The 24,867-nt window shown below is 40.5% G+C and overlaps 1 protein-coding gene across 1 annotated transcript in view; it reads left to right on the top strand.

The window, feature by feature from the left end:
- Positions 1 to 14,537: 14,537 nt before the first annotated feature.
- Positions 14,538 to 24,867, top strand: part of cdh13 (cadherin 13, H-cadherin (heart)) — a 311,068-nt gene continuing 300,738 nt past the window's right edge. Inside the window, exon 1 of the mRNA XM_086029056.1 lies at positions 14,538 to 14,815. Coding sequence (XP_085885182.1) covers positions 14,768 to 14,815 — 48 coding nt within the window. The 5' untranslated portion in view covers positions 14,538 to 14,767. The remainder of the gene's footprint in view (positions 14,816 to 24,867) is intronic.

Below are 24,867 nucleotides of genomic sequence, written 5' to 3'. Positions count from 1 at the left end.
GCATGGTAAGTTGATTGGACACTCTAAATTGCCCCTAAGTGTGAATGTGTGTGTGGTTGTTTGTTTGTCTCTGTGTGCCCTGCGATTGGCTGGCAACCAATTCAGGGTGTCCCCCGCCTACTGCCCGAAGACTGCTGGGATAGGCTCGAGCACACCCGCGACCCTTGTGCGGATAAGTGGTATAGATAATGGATGGATGGAGTATCCCCCCAGACAGTTCGATGTCTTCGAATGCGTTAGTCCAAATTGTCCAAATTTGGCTAACTGTAATGGAGCATTGCTCTGGTGTCTCACTCTCGATACACACAATTACCGAGAGCATATAGAACGGGAAGAATCAAAAGAGTTTTAAGAAGTCCTTAAATTTTGTGATTTCTATTAACTGATGATCAATATTAGCTATTGTGGTTGCATTGAAGGAACTTTTTAGAGCGGTTCCCATCAGGGGCGGAGCCCTGAGTGGGCCTGGGTGTGCACAGGCCCAACCAGATTGACACACTACCCACCCAGTGTGATTCATGAAATATATACTTTTAAATTTTTAGTAAATTATTATTAACCTCCTAAGGCCAAGCTGTTTTTTACATGCATATTTTTATTTATTTTTGTTATTTGGGCTAATTAGAACCTAATTAGAAGAAAAACTAAGCATCAGTTCTTTGTATTGTATTGTACTGTATTTTGTATACTGTTTTTGACGGAAGTATGTAATACTCTTCTGAGACTACAAGATGGCAGTGGAAGTGCCCACATATGTGTCCAAAACACCCACAGTTCCACAGTGCACACGCTTGTGGACATAAGAGCTAGAAAGTGCTGTCCACGTATGTGGCCACTAAGCCTTAGGAGGTTAAATTATTTTTGAATTTGTGTTTCCTTGTGTGAGTTTTTTTTATTTTATTGAATATTAAGAATGGCATAATTGTGGTTGTCTAAGGAAGATCTGAACTTCTGATTATTCCGTTTGTCATTTTATTTGAATATACGATGTGTCGGGACAGGAAGATTGTGCTCAGTGAGAAAAATATTCAGGCCCACCCTGATTTTTCCAGGCCCACCCATTAGTCACATTCTGGTTCCCATATTGTTCAGCAACTGTTACTGTAAATATTAGAATTAATTATATGCATCAAAGTCTAGGTGTTCATGAATACAGCATATGCTTAATACATTTATGAGCAGTTTTTTTGTGTTTCCAAAGGCATTGCATTATACACATTAAATAATTTATTCATGGAAAACTGCTGCAGGGGGGAGCTGTGGCCAAATGGTTTAAGATGCAGCTTTTAGCTGAAGGATTGCTGGCTCAATTCCCTTGAATATCATTGGGATATGGGCGGAATGGAGGAGTAAATGCGCATTGCTGTGATGTCCTAAAAGAGGAGAATGCGTTTTGTAAGCACGTGCATAAGAATAAAACAAGGTCTTTCAGTCTTTGTATTTAAAAAGACTTAATTAATGATCTTTGTGAGAATTTGTTCTGAAAATATGTCTGTGAGTAAGCCTTCCATCCCATTGTTACGGAAAATTGATTAATTAGCATAATAACTACCCCCACACAGAGTTCCAAAGCCGATAACTTGGCTGCTAGTCTGATTAAAATGTTCAAAATTGAAAGATTGAACTGATAATCTTAAAGAATTCTGCCTGTATTCTAAAGAACACCATGATGTCAGCCATGGTAAAGAGACACACAGTATATAATCTAATCTCTATCTATCTCTCTATTTGTCTATCTACAGTATAAATACGTTTTGTCGCCCACGTGGTTTCTCCTTCAAGCTCGTGTTATACAGGGTAGTATAGTTATTAGCATCCTTGTATGCACCAACTGTTTCCCCCCTTGGTGAAAGTGATACTAGGTTTGGTTCACGGGAGCCAATTATATTAATACTGAAGGGGAGCAGAAGGAAGGAAGACAAGAAGACACTCTGGTTTATATCAATTGGCACCAAAATTTATGTGGACATCCCTACTAATGACCACTTAAACATATCAAAAGGATTAACCTCTCTGTGGCTGATTTATATGAGAATGAGGAAATGTGGAAGTGGGCAGTTGCACTGATTCTTTGCTAAAAAAACAAACAAAAAAAACGCTGCTTCTTTGCTGATCCCGGTTAGGACGGATGAAGCATTAAACACCAGTCATGATATTTACAGAGACTCAAGTGGGAATGAGTAGACATGCACATTTATTTGGATGAGGAATGGCCCCAGTTCTTCGACCTACAAAACGCCGCCCAATTTGGAACGTAACAGCCGAAACCATACGTTCCAATGCGGCCACATTCGGCTGTGCAGTCAGCCTCCTCGCGGGAATTTTTTGATCGACGAACATTGACGCTTGTTCGATGAGGTCTTACCTCACTCTCACGCCACTTCACTCATGCCGAAGCTGGCGGCTGCTAGCGGTGTCTGACAACGCACGCGACTGCTTGGGAGGCAACCCCGCGGCATGACGACTCAGGCTGTGCGGACAGTAAGGAGCTAATGCTGTTGTGCTAACGCCTTTCATTTTAATGGCCTGAAGCTAGTTGGTGCTATTAGCCGTGCCGTTATCCTTCTGTTAGCCGGGGATGGAAGGGGGGGAATAAAGATCCATGCTTGCCTGATTGCTTGCCCGCTGCCAGTCGCTGTCTGCCTCCTGAGAGTTGACACGAGTTTAGCGTAGCTAAATGTCTGTAATATAAGCAGTCGGGGTTCATGTGCGCATTCATGCTCTTGTCCGCTTTCGCCTGTGTAAGTGGAGAAGCGATCGCCACGGTATTTTGGATTTTGTGGAGGTGATCATGATGAGATCACGTTTTATGTCAATAAATCCAAACTATTGTGCAGAACACTTTTATACTTTCACAGGTTGAAGTGGACAAGAGTAGTAATGTGCATTTGCATTTTGGTGGCGATCGGTCGCCGTTTTAGACAACAGAACTGACAAAGCGAGAAATATTACCACGCTTGCCTCTCTCCTGTGACGTAGACCACTGCGACCGAAAAAATAGCAAGCCGAGCTCCAAAAGGGGGCGGGCCAATTTGTCGTAAATCTAATTCTAATCATAAAAAAAAAAAACTTAAATCACTACAGAGGCTTTTTGGGGGATGGTGGGGGGGTGGGGTTGGGGGGCATTTTAGTACTGATGTCATCTTTACATGTATTATATAAGTGCCAATGTTAAGCTCATCCAAGTGTCCCTTTAACAACTGTCAGACAGGTTCCACTGTCTGTGGTTCAAAACATTTGCATAAATGAATCTTTTAACTCCATTGAATATGGATGACATTGTTTTCTTTTCCTACATTCCCACGTTACAAACATCAATTTTTAATGTTGCCTGTAGTTCAAAGCTTGTAGAAATAACTTGTTCTCCCCAGGCAGCAAGAATTTCTATGTGGCATCTGGGTGACAGGTTAGCAATTCAGCCATCTTCTCTCAGGAAAGCAAGGCATCTGCATCTTTTCCCTTTGTCAGTTGAGAATGCTGCATGTAAGAAAGTCAGACACGTAGTTGATACATATTGTATTTCTACATTGATTGCACACGAAAAATTGTCGCAATTCAAAAATACAGTGGGAAAGGAAGGTATGGGATGTCACTGGTTACTGGCGTCTCAATAGTTCTTGAATATCATATCTTTGGTTGGACAACCAGAAACAAGCATCTCCAGCAGCTACTAGTTGACTTAAGCAGTCAATCACAGGGATGAAACAACCCTGTTCCCATGCACTGAAGGGAACCTACTCATCTCACCATGGCTCCACTTGCTTGTGATGCCTTAGGCAAAAGCTTGTAGGCTACTACTATTTCTAATACAGTGATCCCCCGCTACTTCGCGCTTCGACTTTCGCGCCCTCAGTGCATCGCGGATTTTTCAGAAGCATTCATAACAAATTAAAAATGAAACAGCACAGCCATATCGGCAGCCATATTGCAGAAAGACACACTGTTTCAACGATATGAGTTGACTCTGAGACTTTGTTCATACCCGCAGGCATTCATAAAAGGTACGTGATTGGTTTCCAGCGCGAGATCGACCAACGAGCGCACAAGTGGATTTATCCCGTGAGCTGCCTGGGTGCGCATCATCGCAACCTCTCGCTAGTCTCATCCACGCTAACAAACTAACAGCACTTTTGAACAACGTTCTGTTTGGAAACTCATAACGTTTTTCAAATGTGCGGTTCGGCAGCTGTGGTTATGAATTGGGAGCAGAGCGCGCTAAGCTACCCGGCAAGCACGAACATGCTCAGCACGACAATGAGGACAAAACAAACAATGTTATGTTCGGAAACTCATAACGTTATTCAAATGTGCCGTTCATTTAGTCAGAGTCAAGACGGATAAGGGGATAGTGCAGTACAACAGCTGTGTACAAGTTGTGAGCAGAGTGCTCTCAGCCTCCCGGCAAGGACGACGAGGCATCGGCAAATAAAGTGTTGAAGTGTTTGTTAGTTTTGTCTTAAAACAGCTTACCTTAACTAGAATCCCGGGTTGCATTTTATCCAAAGGATCTTGTTGATGTTAGTGTGCAAAGAGAAAGTTAAAGCGTAAGTCAACGCAACCCTTTTTTTTTCAAGAATATGTTCTATGTAAGCCCGCTACTTGAAACAGGGCATTCTGATAAATATTGCGTTTGTAGAATAAGTGTTAATCCACTCGTTTTCAGCTATCTCTGGGGGCTATTTTGTCTTCTGTCGACTGAAAATGACATCACAACTGCTCACAATGACCAATCACGGCTCAGATTCAGAAAACAGGTCAGCCGTAAGTGGAATTTAACTCGCCTCAAACCAAGGTGTGTAAAGTTCAGCCCAGTATTGCAAATTTAAGTTTGGAATGAATGTAATATACATGTTTTTGGGCTGTGGGAGGGAGCCAGAGTACCAGGAGACTACGCACTCAAGCAGTGGGCTAACATGCAATTTCCGCAGAGAAAGGCCCAAGTCAAAATTTGCAACCTTCTTGCTGCGTGTCATTGGTGCTAACCACTGGGTCCCTATGCTTCAAGTGAGAGAACTACTGTGTTATTATATTTTATGCAGCGTGGCTGAAGAGAGAAAGAGAGAGTCGGTTTTGTGGCTTGAATGAGATAGAGAGAGCTAATTAGCTCATGTCCCCAGTGTGTTTGTGTTGTTGTTACGGTTGATTATCCTAATGGATGTGAATAATTGCAAACATGTATACATGATTATATTGTACTACAGCTCAAGGTTTAAAGACTGCAAAGGGCTTGTTGAATTGTATTAGTTAAAAAAGTTGCTTTAATTGTATCCTGAAATTGGAGTCACTGATACGCTGCTCTAATTTTAAAGAATTATTCAGTATTATCTACATAGGTTGAAACGCTTTGTAAAATCATTTTGCATCACACCTGCATGACTCATTTTGATGCGTTACATGACTTGAGGCGGCGAAAACTGCTTTGTCAACACATGACAATGTATTTCACTCTTAATATGGTACATTCACAAGAGGACTATACCTATGGGCGCAAAGGGTGTGCGATTATAGAGCCCATGAATGCATATTTGTTGTAGTTTGATGTGCATTAGTAGAATTGTGCCACAAGGGCCTCCTCCTGGTTGGACGTGCCCAGAACACCTCACCAGCGAGGCGCCTGGGAGACATCCTAACCAGCTAGTGTTTGGTTTGACACCTTGTACTTTCTTTTGGATTACTGTTTTATTTCAATTTTGATCCACCCCAGTGCCTTGTTTGCCTTTTTGTTCCTTTATATTAAATTTACTTTTGATTTGAGTGCACTCCAGCCATGCTTCCGTGCGTTTGGATTCTCCTCCATACCAATCCCTGACACCTATAATAATCAGAATTATATATTTGTCTATGATTCTGAGAAAAGTGATGGATTGATTCACGCACACATTTTTTGGAGGCAAATCAAATTTTCTTTGAAATTTTGCACACTTTCATATTTCTTATAGTGAGGTTGGTGAGTCAATAAAAATGAGCACCAAGCAGCAACAACCTCTCCTCTGAGAACTAGAACCACATTGTTATGTGCCCTCTTGGTAAAAAGGTTTAAAGATGAGCCAGAGACAGCCCTTGCCAATGTGGTGCCCTTGGTGAGATTTTAGACGATGCACCCCCTCCACCCGATTATTTACATAGACTTACAAAAGAAGTCAAATATTGGACAAACCAAAAGGAACAGCTTGACTTCTCTTTCTGCCCTTGACCCTTCTTTTTTTCCTTCCCACCTCTTTTTTTCTTCTCTGGCGTCTGGACAATTTTAACTCAGTTGTTGATATGTTTACAAAGTTCTCTGTGGTACCATCAAGAAAATTGACCGTCCCCACACAGATAGCAAGCAGCAGAGCTCGGGACTCCGCCCATGTGACGTACCAGTCTGCCTATCCATCTATGACGGACGAACATTTTGTTGGCAATAAACAATAGACGGGAACCTTAAAAAAACAGTTGGCTTAGGCACAGTTGAAAGCCCATTTTTTCCATCAATGTAATCGTCTAGTTTCGCGGTGACCCCCACCCGCTGGGCGATATTTGAAATGAAAGACTCACCGTGGCATGGAAGCCTCACCGCAGCCGAACTAAATGCGGCGAGGCTTCCGAGGTCCTCAAAGGTACATAAAGGTCCACAAAGGTCCTAGAAGGTGCTAAAAGGAGACACACGACCACGAACACGACCACGACCACCGACCACGGTGAGGCAAGCGCCAAGCAGTATACCAATCAGCCAGAGGAGATAGTGTATGATATTATCATGTGTAGTATTAATAATTGGGCATTGCTTTAAATGTTAACAGACGTATATTAGCGGTTCCATGTTCAGAATTTGTTGTGAAGTTATTGTAAATATGTGCAGCTTCCCCACTGAGAAGTGATACCCAATTCTGATTTTTTGTTAAATCCAATCTTTTTATGTACTCATTACTCATTTTTATATACTCAATAAATTTGTCATTGAACCATTTGGAAAAGACAAAAAAGTACAAAATAAATGGATAAAGTTTGAAGTTTATCTCAGCTGTTTGGCTTACCGTCTATGCGGGGAAAAGAGCCTCGTCCATCTGGTTCTGTCTTGATGATTTGTCTGCAAGTTGGAGGTTAATGGTACTTTGCATGAAGATTAAGTGTGATCTCTGACAGGTCAGCCCCTGAAGAAAGATTGATGTTGTACTTTAACAGACAGCCGACCTTTAGGCATCGAAGGCAAGTGCGGTGCATGTTGAATAATCGTGTGTGTTGTGTTGAAAGGCTCAGGTCTAAACCTGAAACATAACACGCACCAAATATTTGTTTTACTCAAATTACCATTAATTTATAATACATTCATTTGTAGCATTATTCAGAAATGCCTAATTATATTCAAATCTGACAGTAGACGAAATGCATAATCCTTGATTTTGTAACCAACAATTGGAAAAAATATATCAGGAGTATTTTATCCACAGGAGTATTTTATCCACAGTCGTGGGCGTCTTCCTCCTCCTTCGTGCTCAATAATTATTTGAAGCATTTAATCATTTCAAAGTGTCACACAACTGCAAGTGCTCTTTTTTTTACCCCTCAAGGGGCACCTGCTCTTACCTAGCTGCTAGATGGTGGGAAATAGGGCTGTTTGATTTTGACTAACAAGAAAATCCAGATTATTTTCTCTCAAACCCGATTTTACGATTACAATTTCTTTGTAAAATAAAAAATAATGAAAAATGAAGTATTTTTAATCTCTTTTATTTAAACTGAAATTTTTTTTCTTTGAACTCAAAATGCCAGTCAATTTAACTTAATACACACAGAACAATCCATTGGGATTAACAGCACTTTATTTACACAATAGATTTCAGATCTGTTCTTAATTAAACCAATAATAAAAGAAGAAAGTGTATATACCATCAGAAACGAAATCATCAACATGAGACAAGGTAGACAGTCAAGTCTGTAAACCAAAGTGTCTGTCAGCAAGTCATTTTGCCAACCAGCTAGTGGCCAGCCTTTCACCTATCTCCCTGGTCTTACTTAAACATAAATCCATGATTAGTGCAAAATTGTCACTCAATAATACAATGCACTGTCATATGCACCGGTTGGAGAGTGGTCCATTGTAGAGGAGAAAAAAAAGAGACGCCTTTCAGACGTTGAGTAACTTGCTCATAGGTTGTATGGTACATGCGGGGCACACACTACGCTACAGATCTATATTTGCCCGGTTTATTACCTAAACGCTCACTTGCCTGAGCAAATAGCAGAATCGCCGGTAGCCATGGATGGTGTTGTAGTTTTTCCGGTATGCGCGCTCGTGGGAGGAAGCGGAAATGCAGAGGAAGCTACGGTGGCTTGGATACACCAAAAATAAAAAATCGAACGCGCCAATTTGAACGTTAATAACATTGTTGAATCCAGAAAATTCGGTTTCGGTTCAAAATCGCTTAATCAAGCAGCCCTAGTGGAAAAATGTTAGTTCAAATATATTAATAAAAGCTGTCTCCAAATGACCAAAAAGACAAAACCGACATGTTTGTCTCTGCATTTCCGATTCTGCCTTTGGATCCCAGCAGGAAACATTTTTTTTTCCAACTGAGACACAAACTGGTTAATTACGAAGATGTACTTGGTATGCAGGAAAGATTAAATAACACCAAGCATATCATTCTTTTTAACTTCTATATAACTTTGTAACCGTGCCAACAACGGATGTCCACTTAAATATATTTTCCCTTTTAACACAGATATCAATTTATATTAAGTACAGTATATTATGTTAAAATCTGTCGCCTAACTTCCCGTTCTTACTGGCTCTCTTTCAAGGATCACAGCGCTGTCACCCCCTAATTTGTCAGCCTAGTTGGTATGACTGAAATATGACACTTTTTTTCTTGTGTGTAATCACCTTAAAAATATATATTCTATACTCAAATGAGCTCCTTTCAAAACTTCAATCATGCTTTAGGAAAAAGCACAGCACTGTCACTGCTGCTACAAAAGTGATCAATGATATATGTACTTGTTGCTCATTTAGTTAACTTTTTGGAACACTGGCTACTGTGGCCGTGACTCTCTAAAGTTACTAGCCAATCAGACTTTCCACTAGCCTACTCATTTTTTGTTAACTTAAGCCCCGCTGTTTTTTTTCTACCTCTACCTTTCTTGCGCTGGTTGCACTCTAGACTAAAGTGTGAAATGAAGGCGTTCATGCAACCAATGGGCGTACTAAACGTCATTATCCTGCATTACGACGTATTATTTATTGGAAATGTAGGAGTCAGTGCCAGTGGTACAAATGATCACATCAAAAGTGTCGGGCATCATTTGAATTTGACGATTCCGGTTCCTTGCTCTGATTTCGGTCACAAATTCGAATGACAGTACCCAATGTATTAAATGTACCGTAACTTCCGGATGACAAAACGCACCTGATTAAAATGCTGTGAAAACTAAATTTAGGCATAAAAAACAAATTCGTACATACATTGGCTGCTCTGTAGCCCTGGGTCTCCAGGATATCAGATGAGCTATTTGCAAAGAAAAGATCACGCATATATATATTTTTTTTAAAACTTTTATATATCTTTAACACTGGTACACACCTTTCCCCCCTAAACAACGCAGAAAGCAAAAAGTTACACGGTAGCGTCCCAGAACCTCTGTCTCTTGTTCTCACACAAGTCAAATTCGCTCGACGAGCTTCACCACGCAGCAGTGCAGCCTCTGGAAACCAGTTTGTTACATTTTGGGGAGACGCATGGGATGCACGGACTTCGTATATACAGTATAAGTCTGTGAGTAATGTCTCGCCATGGCCGGACTTGCTGTCCTGTCGTCAGTCGCCAAACGAACAACAGAGAGATGGGGCTCGCAATGCAGAGATTGCTGTATTTATGGCACTCATTTATGGAGGTAAATTTGGTGCAAAAGTAACTTGTACTTGTACCAAGGAAATTTTTACTTGTAACAAGGAAATAGTAAAAAAATTATATTCATAGAGAAAACAATTTGAAGGCGTGTGAAATAATTTTGTATCTGAAAAAAAACGTTGTACTTGTAAAAAAAGGAAAATTTGTACCTGTAGAAACAACAATTTGTATGTGTGAAAAACAAAAGTCTCCTTGGTAGAAAAAATGATTTGTAGTTGTGCAAATAAATGTTGTACTTGAAGCTAAATTTAATTTGTACTTGAGGGGAAATACAGATTTGTACCTGTATGGATGGCAATTTGTAATTGAAGAAGTCGCCACTTGGGGTCATGAGTGTTTTTTCTGCTACTGTACGCATAAGTGACCTTTGCACCACATTTACCACTACGATCCATCCATTAACCATAACCTCATTGGTTAACCTTGGTCGCCCAGCGGGAGCGCGCACTCTGGCGAGCTTCATTTTGGTGTTTGATGCTTCAGGGTATGTGGTGTCTCTTACCGCTTTTTTGGTAACATGCAGGGATAGAATTGCATCCACCGCTGTAGATTATAGTACAACAATAGTCAATACGTGTAAAACATTTCTTAATATGAGTTAGATGACCAACAAACGGCTAACATAATGCTAACGTACAGGTGCACGATGTACTCGGTAGTAATTACAGTGTGTGTGCATTGACTTCATATTCTTTATTTGAGTTATGCAGAAGGCTAAACGTGACGCAGATAACATACATACTGAAGTAGGATGTAACTTTCCATCGGAATTGTTTAGTAGCATAAGAATGAAGTAGGGGAATGTGTGTACAATCAGGGGTACTTAGACGCACTGCATCTTCATGGAATTGCGTTACAATAACTATGACATTCAAACCTTCCATCCATTATCTGTACCGCTTCTCCTCACAAGGGTCGCGGGGCGTGCTGGAGCCTATCCCAGCTATCTTTGGGCAATAGGCGGGGGACACCCTGAACTGGTTGCCAGCCAATCGCAGGGCACAGAGAGACAAACATCCGCACTCACAATCACACCTAGGGGCAATTTAGAGTATCCAATCAACTTACCACGCATTTTTGGAATGTGGGAGGAAACCGGAGTGCCCGGAGAAAACCCACGCAGGCACGGGGAGAACATGCAAACTCCACACAGGGAGGCCGGAGCCGGGATCGAACCCACGACCTCTGAACTGTGAGGCGGACGTGCTAACCAGTCGACCACCGTGCCGCCCACATTCAAACCTCTTACGTGTATTTCTTTGTAGTTGAAATAATGACTATTTTTAATATATCAGCTGCATTTATCTTTTACTGTTGATAATCAAATAAAAAAATGTAAAGACAACAATTTAGAGAAACAGTTTACCAAAGGCCAGCAGTCATTCAAACGCAGCAAAGGACAGCAATTTTCACCTTCTTTCAAAACACAATTGCTGTAGCACTGCAACTAATGCTTATTTTAATAATTATGATCTTATGAATCAAAACAGGGCGGCATGGTGGTTGACTGGTTAGCACGTCCACCTCACAGTTCAGAGGTTGTGGGTTCGATCCCGGCTCCGGCCTCCCTGTGTGGAGTATGCATGTTCTTCCCGTGCCTGCGTGGGTTTTCTCCGGTTTCCTCCCACATTCCAAAAACATGCATGGTAAGTTGATTGGACACTCTAAAATTGCCCCTAGGTGTCATTGTGAGTGCGGATGTTTGTTTGTCTCTGTGTGCCCTGTGATTGGCTAGCAACCAATTCAGGGTGTACCCTGCCTACTGCCCGAAGACAGCTGGGATGGGCTCCAGCACGCCCGCGACCCTTGTGAGGATAAGCAGTATAGATAATGGATGGATGAATGGATGAATCTAAACAAACATTTTATTTCTATCCTTTCATTCTGAAACATGGCTTTCAAATTTTCTGTGCAGAAAATGCACTAATTCTTTATGATTCAGCGATTAGATTTGTCTATGGCACATCAGAGAATATTGAAAAATGTTGATCATTCTTATTTAAGTAAAAGCAAATGTTTGCAAATGTCTTATTTTTGAAAAAGCAAAAAAATAGGTGCTTTCATCAAAGACTTCATATTCCTGAGAATATTTACTGTTGAGGGGGTGAAAATTGAGGGATTTGGAACATTTTAAGCCAAGTATGAAAATAATTATTCAATTATCATAAAAGCTTAATTTGACAGATGATTAGTAGATTCATCTTTGAACCTATACTCGATTTATTTTTTCTTTTATGACTCACATAGTTTGTAATGATATCTACTTACCTTCTTTCTGGACAAGGGCATTTTAAAAGCTGAACTAATTAAATTTGGACTTGACAGAATTTAACTTCTCTGACGAGATGTCTACACAGCAATCACCTGGCTCCACTACATGCCGTGCTGCACCAACTGGAGGAAGATGATCTGAACCTGTCCAGCAGCGTCCACCTTTTCTGCTGTCAATGTCTTTGTTCCCCGCTTACAAGCCCAACAATGTTTTCAAAGATGACTGGGACAATCATCCAATGAGCACTAAGTGAAATTGTACCTCTAACCAATTGTGGCACATAGGATTGCAGCACAATTTACATGAGTCTAATGATTGTGTAAGTCCTTTTGAACTTTGGTAAACAAAACATGCAGTTTTTCAGGCAACATAATGAATTATTACACATCACCTACAGGGTTTGCACATCGTCATGATTAACTGGGAAAGTAGTGGCCTTGTGCCCAGTGATTCCAGCTTTTGTGTCCATGTCCCGGAGATTGACTGCCTGGCTGGACTTCATGCTGCTGTGGACCCAACAAATCCGTCCACATGCTTGGGAATAGACAAATACTCAGCAGCCGTGTACACGCACAGCATTGTATGTCTAAGGCCCAGGGCTCCAGACATCTTTTATTTATTCGAGGCATAGGCATAGCCGGAAATTTTAGTAGTGCAAGTAGACAAATCAGTTGCCGCATGAATCACAAATTGATATACAAAATATATATTCACAATTGCACCCATTTAAACTACATTGCCTAAAAATGGATGGAAGTGTGAAGCAAGAGTTAGTCCCTGAAAATAAAATGATCAACAATTTAAAACCACAAATCACCAAATTTACTGGTTACAAATGAAAATATACATTATATTTAATTCTGACTTAAATTTCAAGGGCAAAAATGCCACCATTTTGGGGAATTCTGGAGCCCTGATAAGGCCATCTGAAGTTTGTCTAATCCCAGCGGAAAAACCAAAGTAAAAAAAAACAAAAAACTTTGCGTTCCCTCGCAAAAATTGCGCAAACGCAAAGTTTTTTGCGAGGGAAGGCATTTTTATTTTTTTAAATGCCCGTTTATGTACTTCCGGGTCAGTTTAGCAGCTAGCCTAGCCTAGCCTCTAATGCCCGGCTGTTTGAGAGACGACAGTACGTCAGAGACGGAGAAACCGTGCTTAATATCAAAAACTGATTTTAGGTCTTTGTATTACAAGCGAATTTCAAAGCGATTCCATTAAACCCACCCACGGCTGAAAACGCTCCCATTGTTGCTTTTGTTTACCCGGAAAATGACCCGTAAGTACATAAACACGCATTTTTAAAAAATGCGTTCCCTCACAAAAAACTTTGCATTATCTTGCAATTTTTGCAAGGGAACGCAAATCTTTGTGAAGGAACGCAATCTTTGCGAGGGAACGCAATGTTTTTTTGTTTTTTTACTTCCATGTCACCTTAGGGGCTCCGTACCGTACAAATCAGTATTTCCCCACGAGTACAAAATAAATTTTGCTTCAAGTACAAAATTTATTTTCACAACTACAAGTCGTTTTTTCTATCAAGGAGAATTTTGTTTTTCACACATACAAATTGTTGCTTCTACAGGTACTAATTTTCCTTTTTTTACAAGTACAACTTTTTTTTTTCAGGTACAATTGTTTTTTTTTTCAGATACAACATTATTTCACACGCCTTACAATTGTTTTCTCTACGAATATGATTTTTTACCAATTCGTTGTTACAAGTACAAATTTCCTTGGTACAAGAACAAGTGACTTTTGCACCAAATTTACCTCCATACAATCAGGCGCCCGAACGCGTACCGACGTCCGACGTCGGGTTGGTGGCCTTCAGACCGGAAAACAAAATCATACCATTATTTATGTCATGTCATGTCATCTTCCAAACCGCTTATCCTATACAGGGTCGCGGGGAGTTGCTGGAGCCTATCCCAGCCGTCAATGGGCGAAGGCAGACAACACCCTGAACTGGTCGCCAGCCAGTCGCAGGGCAACCATTATTTATGGTATATTTATTATCTATTTAAAATTTTAATGTTTTAGCCACTCCACATTTGTGTTTCACAACACAAAAATAGCTTCTAAAAAAAAAGATACTGGTAATAATAATAATATAATAACAAGCAACTTAGCCCCTATGGCCTGCCCGTGGCTCACTGCTGAATGGAATAGACAGTCACAGCTCGAGTGAAATGATCACACTAATAATGGTCCGTAATCGAGCTGCAGTGATTATAAAAGTCCAGCAATAAAATCGTGTCACGTGGACTCCGCTTCATAAGCCGTCCACTCTCATGTACCTTCGCTCCCTCCTTCTCTTCCTCCATCTCTCTCCGCCTCCTCCTTGTCCCACCCCCCCCCCCTCCACCGTTGCTCCCTCTTTCATAAATCCGTTGGCGGTGGTCTGCCTGAACTATCCAGCGCTGTGCCGGTGTCAGTGCAGCTGTTATTGGGGCCAAGTTGGCAGCTGGCGGCGCGCACGGCGAAACTCGTCTAGTATCTCTCCCCCGGCGCTCGAACATTGGAATTATGAGCAAAGCACAGGCTGCCTCTGTCGCCCTGTCCTGAGTCCGTTTCCGTTCCACGCCGTAAGACATTTGCATCGATCATGATGGAGACCGGAGTCCGCATTTTCTTCCTTTTCCTCCTCCACCAGGTAAGAATGCGAGTGCGCGTATCTGTGTGTCTTCAGTTCACGATGGTTTTACAAGTTTGTTCCTAACATGCACAAAGCACTGAGCTTTGAGCTGCCCGTGTACCGTGTACATGTGCAGCATGTCACTGTAAGTTGTCACGGTCACAGCAGGTGAAAGTCGTATCTGCCTTACTGAATACTTGTAGACCTCCTGTATCACAATCAACACAAGAAAAGAGACGAGGATGGATAGAGTGAGAGTGTGCAGCTCATTGGTCCTCAGCCCCTGTCCCCAGTCACATCTATATTCCACTCAGACACCAAGTTGAACGTTTCTTTCCCCCCCCCACACCATCTTAACCCCCCCCCCCCCCTTTCTGGCATCGGGGAAAGAGAAGGACCAAGTGAGTGAGGTGGCAGGGGTTGTCAAAAGAAGCACAAAGTAAGTGGGAGTTATAGCTCCGCTGCTCTGTTTGTTGCATCCCCCTGGGTATCTCATTCGCTCCTTGCAGAAATAGTCTCTTGGGATGCTGAATAAAGACTTAATTTCCCGCTGTGATGGAGCCACTCCTGTTTGATCTGATCTTATTGTAGTTAAAAAAAAATGAAAGAAAAAACACCCCCAGTTGTCTTATGAGGGCTGTTAATGTGATGTAAGAGAAAAAAAAAATTCATCAGTTTTGAAAGTTCAGTTCTGTGTTTTTCTTGCTTGACAATGATCACGTTTCCAGTAAAGGGCTATATAAAGCTGGTGCACACACACACACTGCCCTGACCTTTGACCTCTTACCTAATTTTTTTTAGCATACAACTGTACTCCTGTGTAACTATACCTGCACTCCATGGTCAGTAACAAATGTGCATTATCCAAAATTGTTCGTTTTTGAAAAGAATGCAAGTGCACTGCTTCATACTGAGAGACGACTATTATTTTGCTGAGTGACCAACATAGTCGAAACATTTGTGTCGATCAAAACTGAGCTGTGTTCTTTTTATTCATAGCATACATACATATATAACATGGAGTTGTACCTTCACTCCGTTCCTCACAAAAAAATCATTAGGATCAAAAATAGAATACACAGACAATCTAAAACGTTTTTTTTAAGTCACTAAGGAGAAGTGATATACATTTTTAAGACAGCCGTTATCTCACTAGATTGCATGTTGTACTTAATTTTATGGCTCAAGAGTGTAAACAGAAACCATAAGATCCTTGCTAAATCGGCATAACACCCAAGTGAATCTGATTATTACATGAATCATTCATTTACACAATCAGTTCAGAACTCCGCAGTCTACATGTTCATATTTTTGCATTGGTATTGACAAAATACGTGCAAATACTCTTCTACATGACTGCACGGGGATTGCAAACCTGTTGTCTTCTTCTTTCACAAGCCATATCAATACTGGGTAGTCAAAACGGGATCAAAGGAGATTATTTATAGAATCTATTAATGTAAAGTCCCACTGCACAATAAGTTATGTACACCCATTTTCATCTTCTCTGATATAAATCCTTGTTTTTTCCGAATGAAAAGCTCAGTAGTCTCCGAGCGCGGAGCACCGATTTGGAAAATGCTCGGCACAGCTGGGAGCTGCAGGTGGAGGAATCTTTCCCACCTCTCTTTTTACCCTTCCGAGCCTAACTGCTGTTCAAATTCATTTCCCCTTTTTTCTATCTCACGTAACGCACAAATGTTTCATATTTTTAAGACTTTACGATTTTAATCACAGTTTAAATCCTGTGCTTGTTCTTGGCCATTGGAGGATTTGGACTTCATAGGCATATGGTGCTCAATGGACTGTTAAAGGTCCTGTTTAAGGCATTGCATGCATAGTGAGGGGAGAGAAATGGGCTGTGTGATGTGGAAAGAATAATTCAAAACAGTTCTCCTTGGATGGAGTTGACACCCAGTAGCAGGTGACATATGTACTGTGGACAGAATCACAGACACAAAACTACAACTACACATGAAAAACACTCGCTCTTCATTATGGTACCACTCACACCTATTTTGTCTTACGATGGATTTTCACCGCATGATTCAAGTGACACAAGGATGAAGTGTACAGCAGTCAATGCGACCGTGATGTAAACGAACAGATCAGCTATACCGATGTGAGTCTGATGTCATCAAAAATGCAAGTAACATACATGGTGAAAAGGAGAAACATCAAAGTTACATCGACAATTTAAAAAAAATGATGGCCTACGGCAGCCAGTGGAGTGATACCAAGGTTGCCTGCTGTGTGCACGTTTCACGTGTTCAATAAACTGTTGGAAGGTACGCGCGGATGTACAAGTGCAGAAATGTATATATCCATTTTAAGGGCTGTTTACATGTGTTCCAATGTCAAAAAGATTTTTGCCCATCCGCATCTGGAGCAACAGGTGCAACTTTGAATGTGCATCTAGTTTCATTCAATGGTTACTTTGTCATTTTTATATCTATTTGCAGTCATAAATTACAGTCCTATATCAGATGACAAAGAAGGATGTTGAGTCAATACATGCACCTTCTGCTTCCCTGTGGTTTCTTCACTATGAACCCCATCCATGTAACCATGCCGTGTCCATGACAGGTCACAATGAATCATCTTCCCCACAACCCCTGGCAGCTTATTCCTCCGGAGAACGCTTGTGTGTGGGATCCGTGTCCTTTCAGACCTGCCATCTGCCTGTGTGCTTTTTTACTCCTGGGCTTTTTATAATGGAGACTGGTTACACAGGGCCAGTGTGATGAGCTACAAAGGCTAATGAGAAACGCCAGTCATTATGGCGGGATGAGTTCTTCCATCCTTTAAACTCACTTCACCACATACAATACTATACAAACAGTACTGTGCATCAGTCTCAATTGCCATTTGATATATATTTTTTTATTAATTCCAGGTATTCTACAACCTGTGCGACGGTACTAGGTAGTCATTATTTTATTTGCTGTGCCAATAATCTAAGTAATTAAGAGTGACTTAAGGCCCTGCTGGATGCTCTTTTGCTCAGGATGGGCACTCAATATTTAATTGAACAACAAAAGAATGATTGTTGAATAGAACAAAAATAGAATAAAGTGCTGTACTGATCTGATAAATGTTGCCTGGAAGAGTTAGGTCAGAGTGGAGTGCTGCATAGATCCAGCTCAACTTCCCCTAGCTGACGAAATGAAAAAAAAATTTGCGACTGAGTCAACAGCGCATTTCTGATTTCTCATTTTTCTTTGCATAATCCTACTTGCTATAATCTGTCCTACAATTCAGTGTTTTTCAATGGTCCTTTTTGCAACAAAGCTAAGAGGTGTACAAATTCATTTTTCAATGAATTGATTATCATGGCCATTCCTAGCATGTACAGTACAATACAGGTTTTTCATCTTTGGACGGGAGAGCTATAACTGGGCTGTTGTTTTCCTGCAGGTTTCCTTGCGAGCGTCTTTGAGCATCAGTGAGCTGTGATATGCTGTAAGGTCAAACACTTCCTTAACTCGTTGCTGGAGGGTGCGACCTTTTGAAGGAAAAAAAAAACCAAAAAACACTTCTTCCATCTTGCACCCTTTGACAAAGCTACCTCCATCACCTGAGGGAGGGAGTGAGTGGATGAGTGGAGGAGGATGGATGAAGATAGTGAGAGTTGTAATTAAAGTAAATATGTCCCCTTAGCGTTCCATTTGAATCATTCCGTATCCATTATAAGTGGCCTAATTATGCAAAACGCCAATGGACCTTGCGCGTTGCGATCGTAAAACATGCTAAGCGAGAGGAAAAAAAAATAAACAGACAAAACGCTGGGTGGATTAATGTCTTATTTGTGAGGAGCTAGGAGAGTACATGGAGAATTTTAAATTCATGTGTGAAGGACAGAGCAGTGGAATGCCGTACTTTGGCTCCAGCTGATCACGCTTTCATCTCAGGTCATTGTCCTCTTGTCAATTTTGTTGTCAGACAAGCACAAGAACAAGCTAACGATAAAGGTGACATACTTTAGAAGCCAAAGTAAAAAAAAAGATGAAATGTAATCCCCTGAAAATCGTGTGAGACATAGATTCTTACTTCACACCCATTTCGCTGTCCCACACTTTTGTCTCCTCCAGCCACCTGTGACAAACACTCTCTGTAATCCATTGCACATATTCATGAGACACTCACCCTCTGTTATGTTAGCCTGTCTTCTTTCCACATCCACATACATACTGCCCACTCTTCTGCCACATGCGGAAGTCTTCATTTGGCAGGTGGCATTTTTCTTTTTTTTTTTTCCCACCGTGATTTTGTTCTCTCTCTCTATGCCGTGTTGTGTGTGCGTAAAGTTGCCAGCGACACACTAGGACTATTCATATAAAGGCTTAGATACACCAATCCGACGTCGGACGTCGGTAAGCGTCGTGGCGTGATTGATGTAGCAAACACCGTCGGAACATCGGATCCCGTAGGGAAGCGTCTGGTGGATGTTTCAGCATGTTGAATCGTAAATCGAGACTTTGGGTCACTCTGATTGGATGTTAGCTACCGAATGAGCGCACGGGGCAAGATTAGGAAGTGATGAATGTGGAAAAACAGTGAGTGATGGAAAGCCTCAAGAATTTTGCCTTTGCTGGCCTAGGGATACCTATTGAATTTTTTTTTTTTGCAATGCACAGTCTGAACCTCCAGGTCGCATACATCCGACATTAACGTCAGCAGCCCAAAATGCGCTCCCGCGCGGGCGGGTGGGTTAATGCTGACAGTGGGGCGATCGACTCTGCAGTTGTTTTGAGTAACATTATTGACTTTATAATTTGACTTTAATTTAATCCCACTTGAAACCTGAAGCAAAAAGGGGACATTTATGGTGATAGTAGTAATTCAGCTACGGCTCCATCGGCTCGTTTTTTACGTGCGGTTATGACGTGACGTCATCTTTAGTGACGTCTCCATGAAATGAGATCGAAAAAGCCTCACCTCATCATTTCCCCCAAATACTGTATTTTTACCTCTGACTAAATCACTCCACTATAGAAATGCCCCGACACACTGCACCATATTTTACTTCCATAAACACTACGTCCGGAGTGACGCTGTCTCTTCTTCTGCGGGTCACTTTTGGGACGTACACACACCAAAGAGACCGAAGTAGCATTTATAATGTAATATGAATGCTTACAAAAAAAAACCCCAGCAGTTTACAGTCCTGCGTGAAAGTGACTTCCTACAGCCCCTGGTTTGTCGTTCAGGAGCAACAGCCTCATTAACCAGGTAAAATAAATATTCAGGCAGTTATTTTGCAAATATTCATTTTCATTGTTCAGTGAAATTGTGCTCTTTTTTCCACTGTATTTTTCAATTCAGGCATTTTTGTTTGCTAAATGGATAATTTAAGTTCAGCTTTTCAATTCATTTGAAAGAGATCGTCAACTGTGCTTTTTTGGAAGAGTTCAAAATGTGTTTATTTAATAAATAAAATGTAATTATCTGAAACATGGATGGACTGCATGGATTTCATAAGCAACAAACTATTTTACAAGTGGAAAATAGTATATATATATATATATATATATATATATATATATATATATATATATATATATATATATATATACGAGATGACTTGAATAGATTTGTTTGGGAATAATTTGGTTAACTCACCATGACATCATTGTATTCATATAATATCGTTTGATCCAGACTAAGGGGGTTCATCTGTGAATGATGATTGCTGTATATGAAAGGGATCACAGAGGTCATGTCTCTAACATAATAGATTATTTAACATTGTATTTCACACTTCAATGTAAACAGCAGCAAAATATCAAACATCTTTTAAATAAAAAAAATAAAAAGAGCAGTTGCACTAGACCCTTGAGGCATTTAAAAAAATAGAAGAAAATAAAAAACCTCTAAAGCAGCAGCAGTGTTATAAACACATTTAAACTAAACTATAAAATATTTAAAAATAAAAAGCAAGGGTACTAGCGCCTGAGTTCTTTACAAAAATATAACATTAAGATTAAAAAAACCTTTGTGAAACTGCAGCCAAAATTGTCAACAAAAACATTAAAACTTAAAGAGCAGGTGCATTAGTCCCCTGAGTTGTTCACAAAAATATAACAATAACTAAAACGGTCTGTAAAACCTATTGCGTCCGTGACTTGTCGGTGCTGTTTGGACTTATTATCCTAAGGAGTTATGCTGGCGAAGGCGTCTGTAATTGTTTTTTGAGTCAATGAAGTTTCACCTCGGGTCCCACTTCTTAGTTTGAGCTAGGGCTGGGCGATATGACTGAAAAGTATACCACAATATAAGTGTATCATATTGGTCGATATCGATATATATTGAATTTCTTTTCTTTTTTTTTCAACTATTGAAAATAATGACCCGAAGAAAAATACATTTAGGTTATTTTATTTTAACATAATACTTAACCTTTAATAAGAGGTCAATGTAACTATGAAAGAGTGAAATAAACTGGTCGATATAAAGATCAAATAAACTCCATTTTAAAGATAACGTGCTCAGAAGGGCTGAGAAATGTTTGAAAAACTGTCACAATCTAAGTATTTCATGTCAGTCAATATTGATAATTATTGATTTTGTTTTAAACCTTTTCTTTAAATAACAGTTAACTGTTTTTTGTACATCGTTATGTAGTAATGTGCAGTTTGTCCTCCATCAGTGCATTGTAAATGCTTATTTGCATTAGGTCTACCCCAAAGCAGTTGTTGACACATATATTAGCCTTCATTCAATGTTCATCTAATGTAAGTGAACGAATACTCTCTTGCAGTGCATACATCATCGTTGGCCAACCGTCTTAGGACTACATTATCTTTTTAGCGTACTCATTATTGCCATAGTCCACTCATATTTTACTTGCTTGATTTTACCTTGAGTGCGATGCCGGTGTTGGATAAGGCTAACTATTGCTAGCATGTCAAAGACAAGAACTCCTCTACTTGTACACCATGGCTCCATCTATGGGTTTTTAATAGGGTTATCATGCATAATGTAATTTGATTGTAAGAGTTGTACTGAGTCGAGTAGTCATTTATTCGAGCAAAGTTACGGTGCTCGCTCGCTGGACGCGAGCATAGCGCACGGACACCGGCCCCGCGAGCGTAGCGCACGGCCGCCGGCCCCGCGACCGTAGCGCACGGCTGCCGGGCCCGCGACCGTAGCGCATGGTTGCGCTGAGTTAACAGCTTCTTCCTCGTTGGTTTAAAAGCTGCTTCTTCTTTTGTTTAAACGCTTCTTCTTCATGTTTGGAGGCGGAAGCGCGCTGCCTACATCACGCACCATGCTGCGATCGAGTTTGGTTTTTTTTTTCTATCGAATGTTTTATCGAAGGCATTTTCTATTGGTATCGATCACGTGTCAATTGCGATACATATCGATATCGAATTATCGGCCCAGCCCTAGTTTGAACTGGTCATACAGGGGCATGTGACGGCAATTGCAGCAACAACGGCGAGGCACTGTTGGCATAGTATGTTTTGTTGTTCTGAATCTTCCTTTATAGCCGAAATACTTTCATATTTTGGATATTGACTTTCTTTTGGGGACTGATCAAATTGGAATTTATTTATATTTTTTTTTCATTTTTTTTCAAACATTAGGGTAGAAGAGGGTCTGAAAATGTCTGGCAGTGAATAACTTAAAGAGCAATTAATCTATTATTAATTCCATCTTGAGCTCAGACATAACAAATTTAATGATTGAAAATTGACCCATTGGGTACACCAAATGGGCGTCACGGTGATCGACTGGTTAGCACGTGCCCCTCACAGTGCAGGGATTGTGGGTTCGAATATGGCCCCACCCTCCCTGCCTGGGTTTCCTCCGGGTAATCTGTTTTCCTCCCATATTCCAAAAACATGCATGCAGGTTAATTGAACACTCTAAATTGCCCCTAGGTGTGATTGTGAGTGCGTATGTTTGTCTCTGTGTGTCCTGCGATTGGCTGGCAACCAATTCAGGGTGTACCTCGCCTACTTCCCGAAGACAGCTGGGATAGGCACCAGCACCCCCACGACCATTGTGAGGATAGGCGGTTTGGATAATGGATGGATGGAGTACACCAAATGTCATTATCCTAAATATTAGGGTATCGTCCTCCTCAAAGTTGCACACTGTTCCTGTTGACCTGTGCATGCCATTTATCATAAACTAATCCACTGTGATTGTTCAATTTTCCTCATATTAACTTTCATTCCGTACCAAATGGTTCTGACTATGTTATTCATCAGATGATTTCGAGTTCATCTCCAAGTGCAAATTCTGACTTGAAGAAAGTAAACAGGGCTTAATTTGAAAAGCTTGCAGTAGCCGAGAATGATAAATCTTATCTTTAAAGCTAGAGATAATAGCTAGATGCATCATTATCACCTTGACTTTAAAGCTGCGGTGTGCCTTTTTTTTCAGGTGCAAATGTGATTGTGATGTGAATGCTTTTGAAGCCGTCACACTCGCTTTTGCATTCTCTCCCGCGCTTTTGTTCAGGAAGCGTCTCTGTGAAGCAATCACATCCTTCTCTGTTGTTAAACAGAATTGAGGGTTGAGTACTCAAGAAATCACTCTCGCAAACCCATTTTATCCACTTGTTTGTCTGTGCAATGTTTCAAAGCAAGTCATTCTCCCCCCCATCCCCCATCTAATTATATTAGTCAAACCCAGCCCACACTCATCCATTTTGCTTATGAATCTCAATGTTTTGCTGGGTACCATTGGAACACAACTGAATAATCTTTACAACTAATTTCGACATGTCCTTTTCTCCATCACATCTTATAACTACTCCTATATCAAACTCTCAGAACTGCCATTCTTCCTACATGCTATACCAATGGTGTTGCCTAGATGGCGACAAAGTGCCAGTTATTATTTGCAAGACTTCACCAGCATAGGTGCCACTCAAAGATCAGTCAAATATGCAATTTAAATGTTTAAAATGAGGTGTGCACTTTGAGGTGTAGGTTTCTTTTCATGCATAAACAAGACTGAATGGCCTCTGTAAAGGCGAGCTTTTGAAGTCCTTTAAACCCCTTAATTTGCCTGCCAGGGAAATGAACTGCAGGCTGAGCATAAGCAGATGCATGTGAGTCTCAATTACCATAGCACTTTCTACCCCATGTCAGTGTGAGGTGAATAAAAGAGACTTTAAGGGCTTTTTCTGGCTGCCGTAAGACTCACTGAGTCCTACTGTCATCAAAAATAGTCGATGTACAGTTTTATGGATTTGTATTAATTAACTGAATTTTTAAATTACTCTTACTCTTAAATTGGTCTGGACCAAGAGAAAAATGTCATTTAACCTTTTTTTTTTTAACCATTTCAGCGTGAAACTGTCACCATCATAAAACCTTTATCAGCTGTACAGGCAATTAGTAACAGTTTAATATTGTACATGTTAGATGTCAGTAAAATATTACAACAAATCAGTTGTGATAGAGAGGGTACTTTTTCTGCTGCCGTAAGACTCACTGAGTCCTACTGTCATCAAAAATAGTCTATGTACAGTTTTATGGATTTGTATGAATTAACTGAATTTTCAAATTACTCTGTCTGGACCACTAGAGAAATGTCATTTAACCTTTTTTTTTTTTTTTTAACCATGTCAGCGTGAAACCGTCACCATCATAAAACCTTTATCAGCTGTACAGGGGCAATTAGTAAGAGTTTAATATTGTACATATTAGATGTCAGTAAAATATTACAACAAATCAGTTGTGATAGAGAGGGTACATCATGGAAATTTGACTTTACTTTGTTGTACATTGTATTTGGCTCTACGGTGTGTGCCTGCCCACCCAGTGGGGCATCAAACATATGTAAGTTAATCTTTTATAAGCTGCCTTTTTCTGACCATGTGTCTGTGAGCGATCCCTTATAAATGTTATCCTACTGTGACATAATATTATGGCTAATTTCTCCACCCATGACGTAATCTAGCCGGTCATGAAGAAGAGTAATCATTTTCAAGTAGGTGTGTCCCGATACAACTCTTTTTAAATTTCCGATACAATACTGATATTGCAGCCTAGAGTACTGTCCAATACCAATATCTTCCATCCATCCATCCATCCATCCATCCATCCATC

Source organism: Filicampus tigris, chromosome 4 (assembly GCF_054856515.1).
Source record: "Filicampus tigris isolate MCC_2025a chromosome 4, RoL_Ftig_1.0, whole genome shotgun sequence".
NCBI lineage: Eukaryota > Metazoa > Chordata > Actinopteri > Syngnathiformes > Syngnathidae > Filicampus > Filicampus tigris.
Note: the sequence above shows the minus strand (reverse complement) of the source record. Positions and strands in the feature narration are given on the sequence as shown.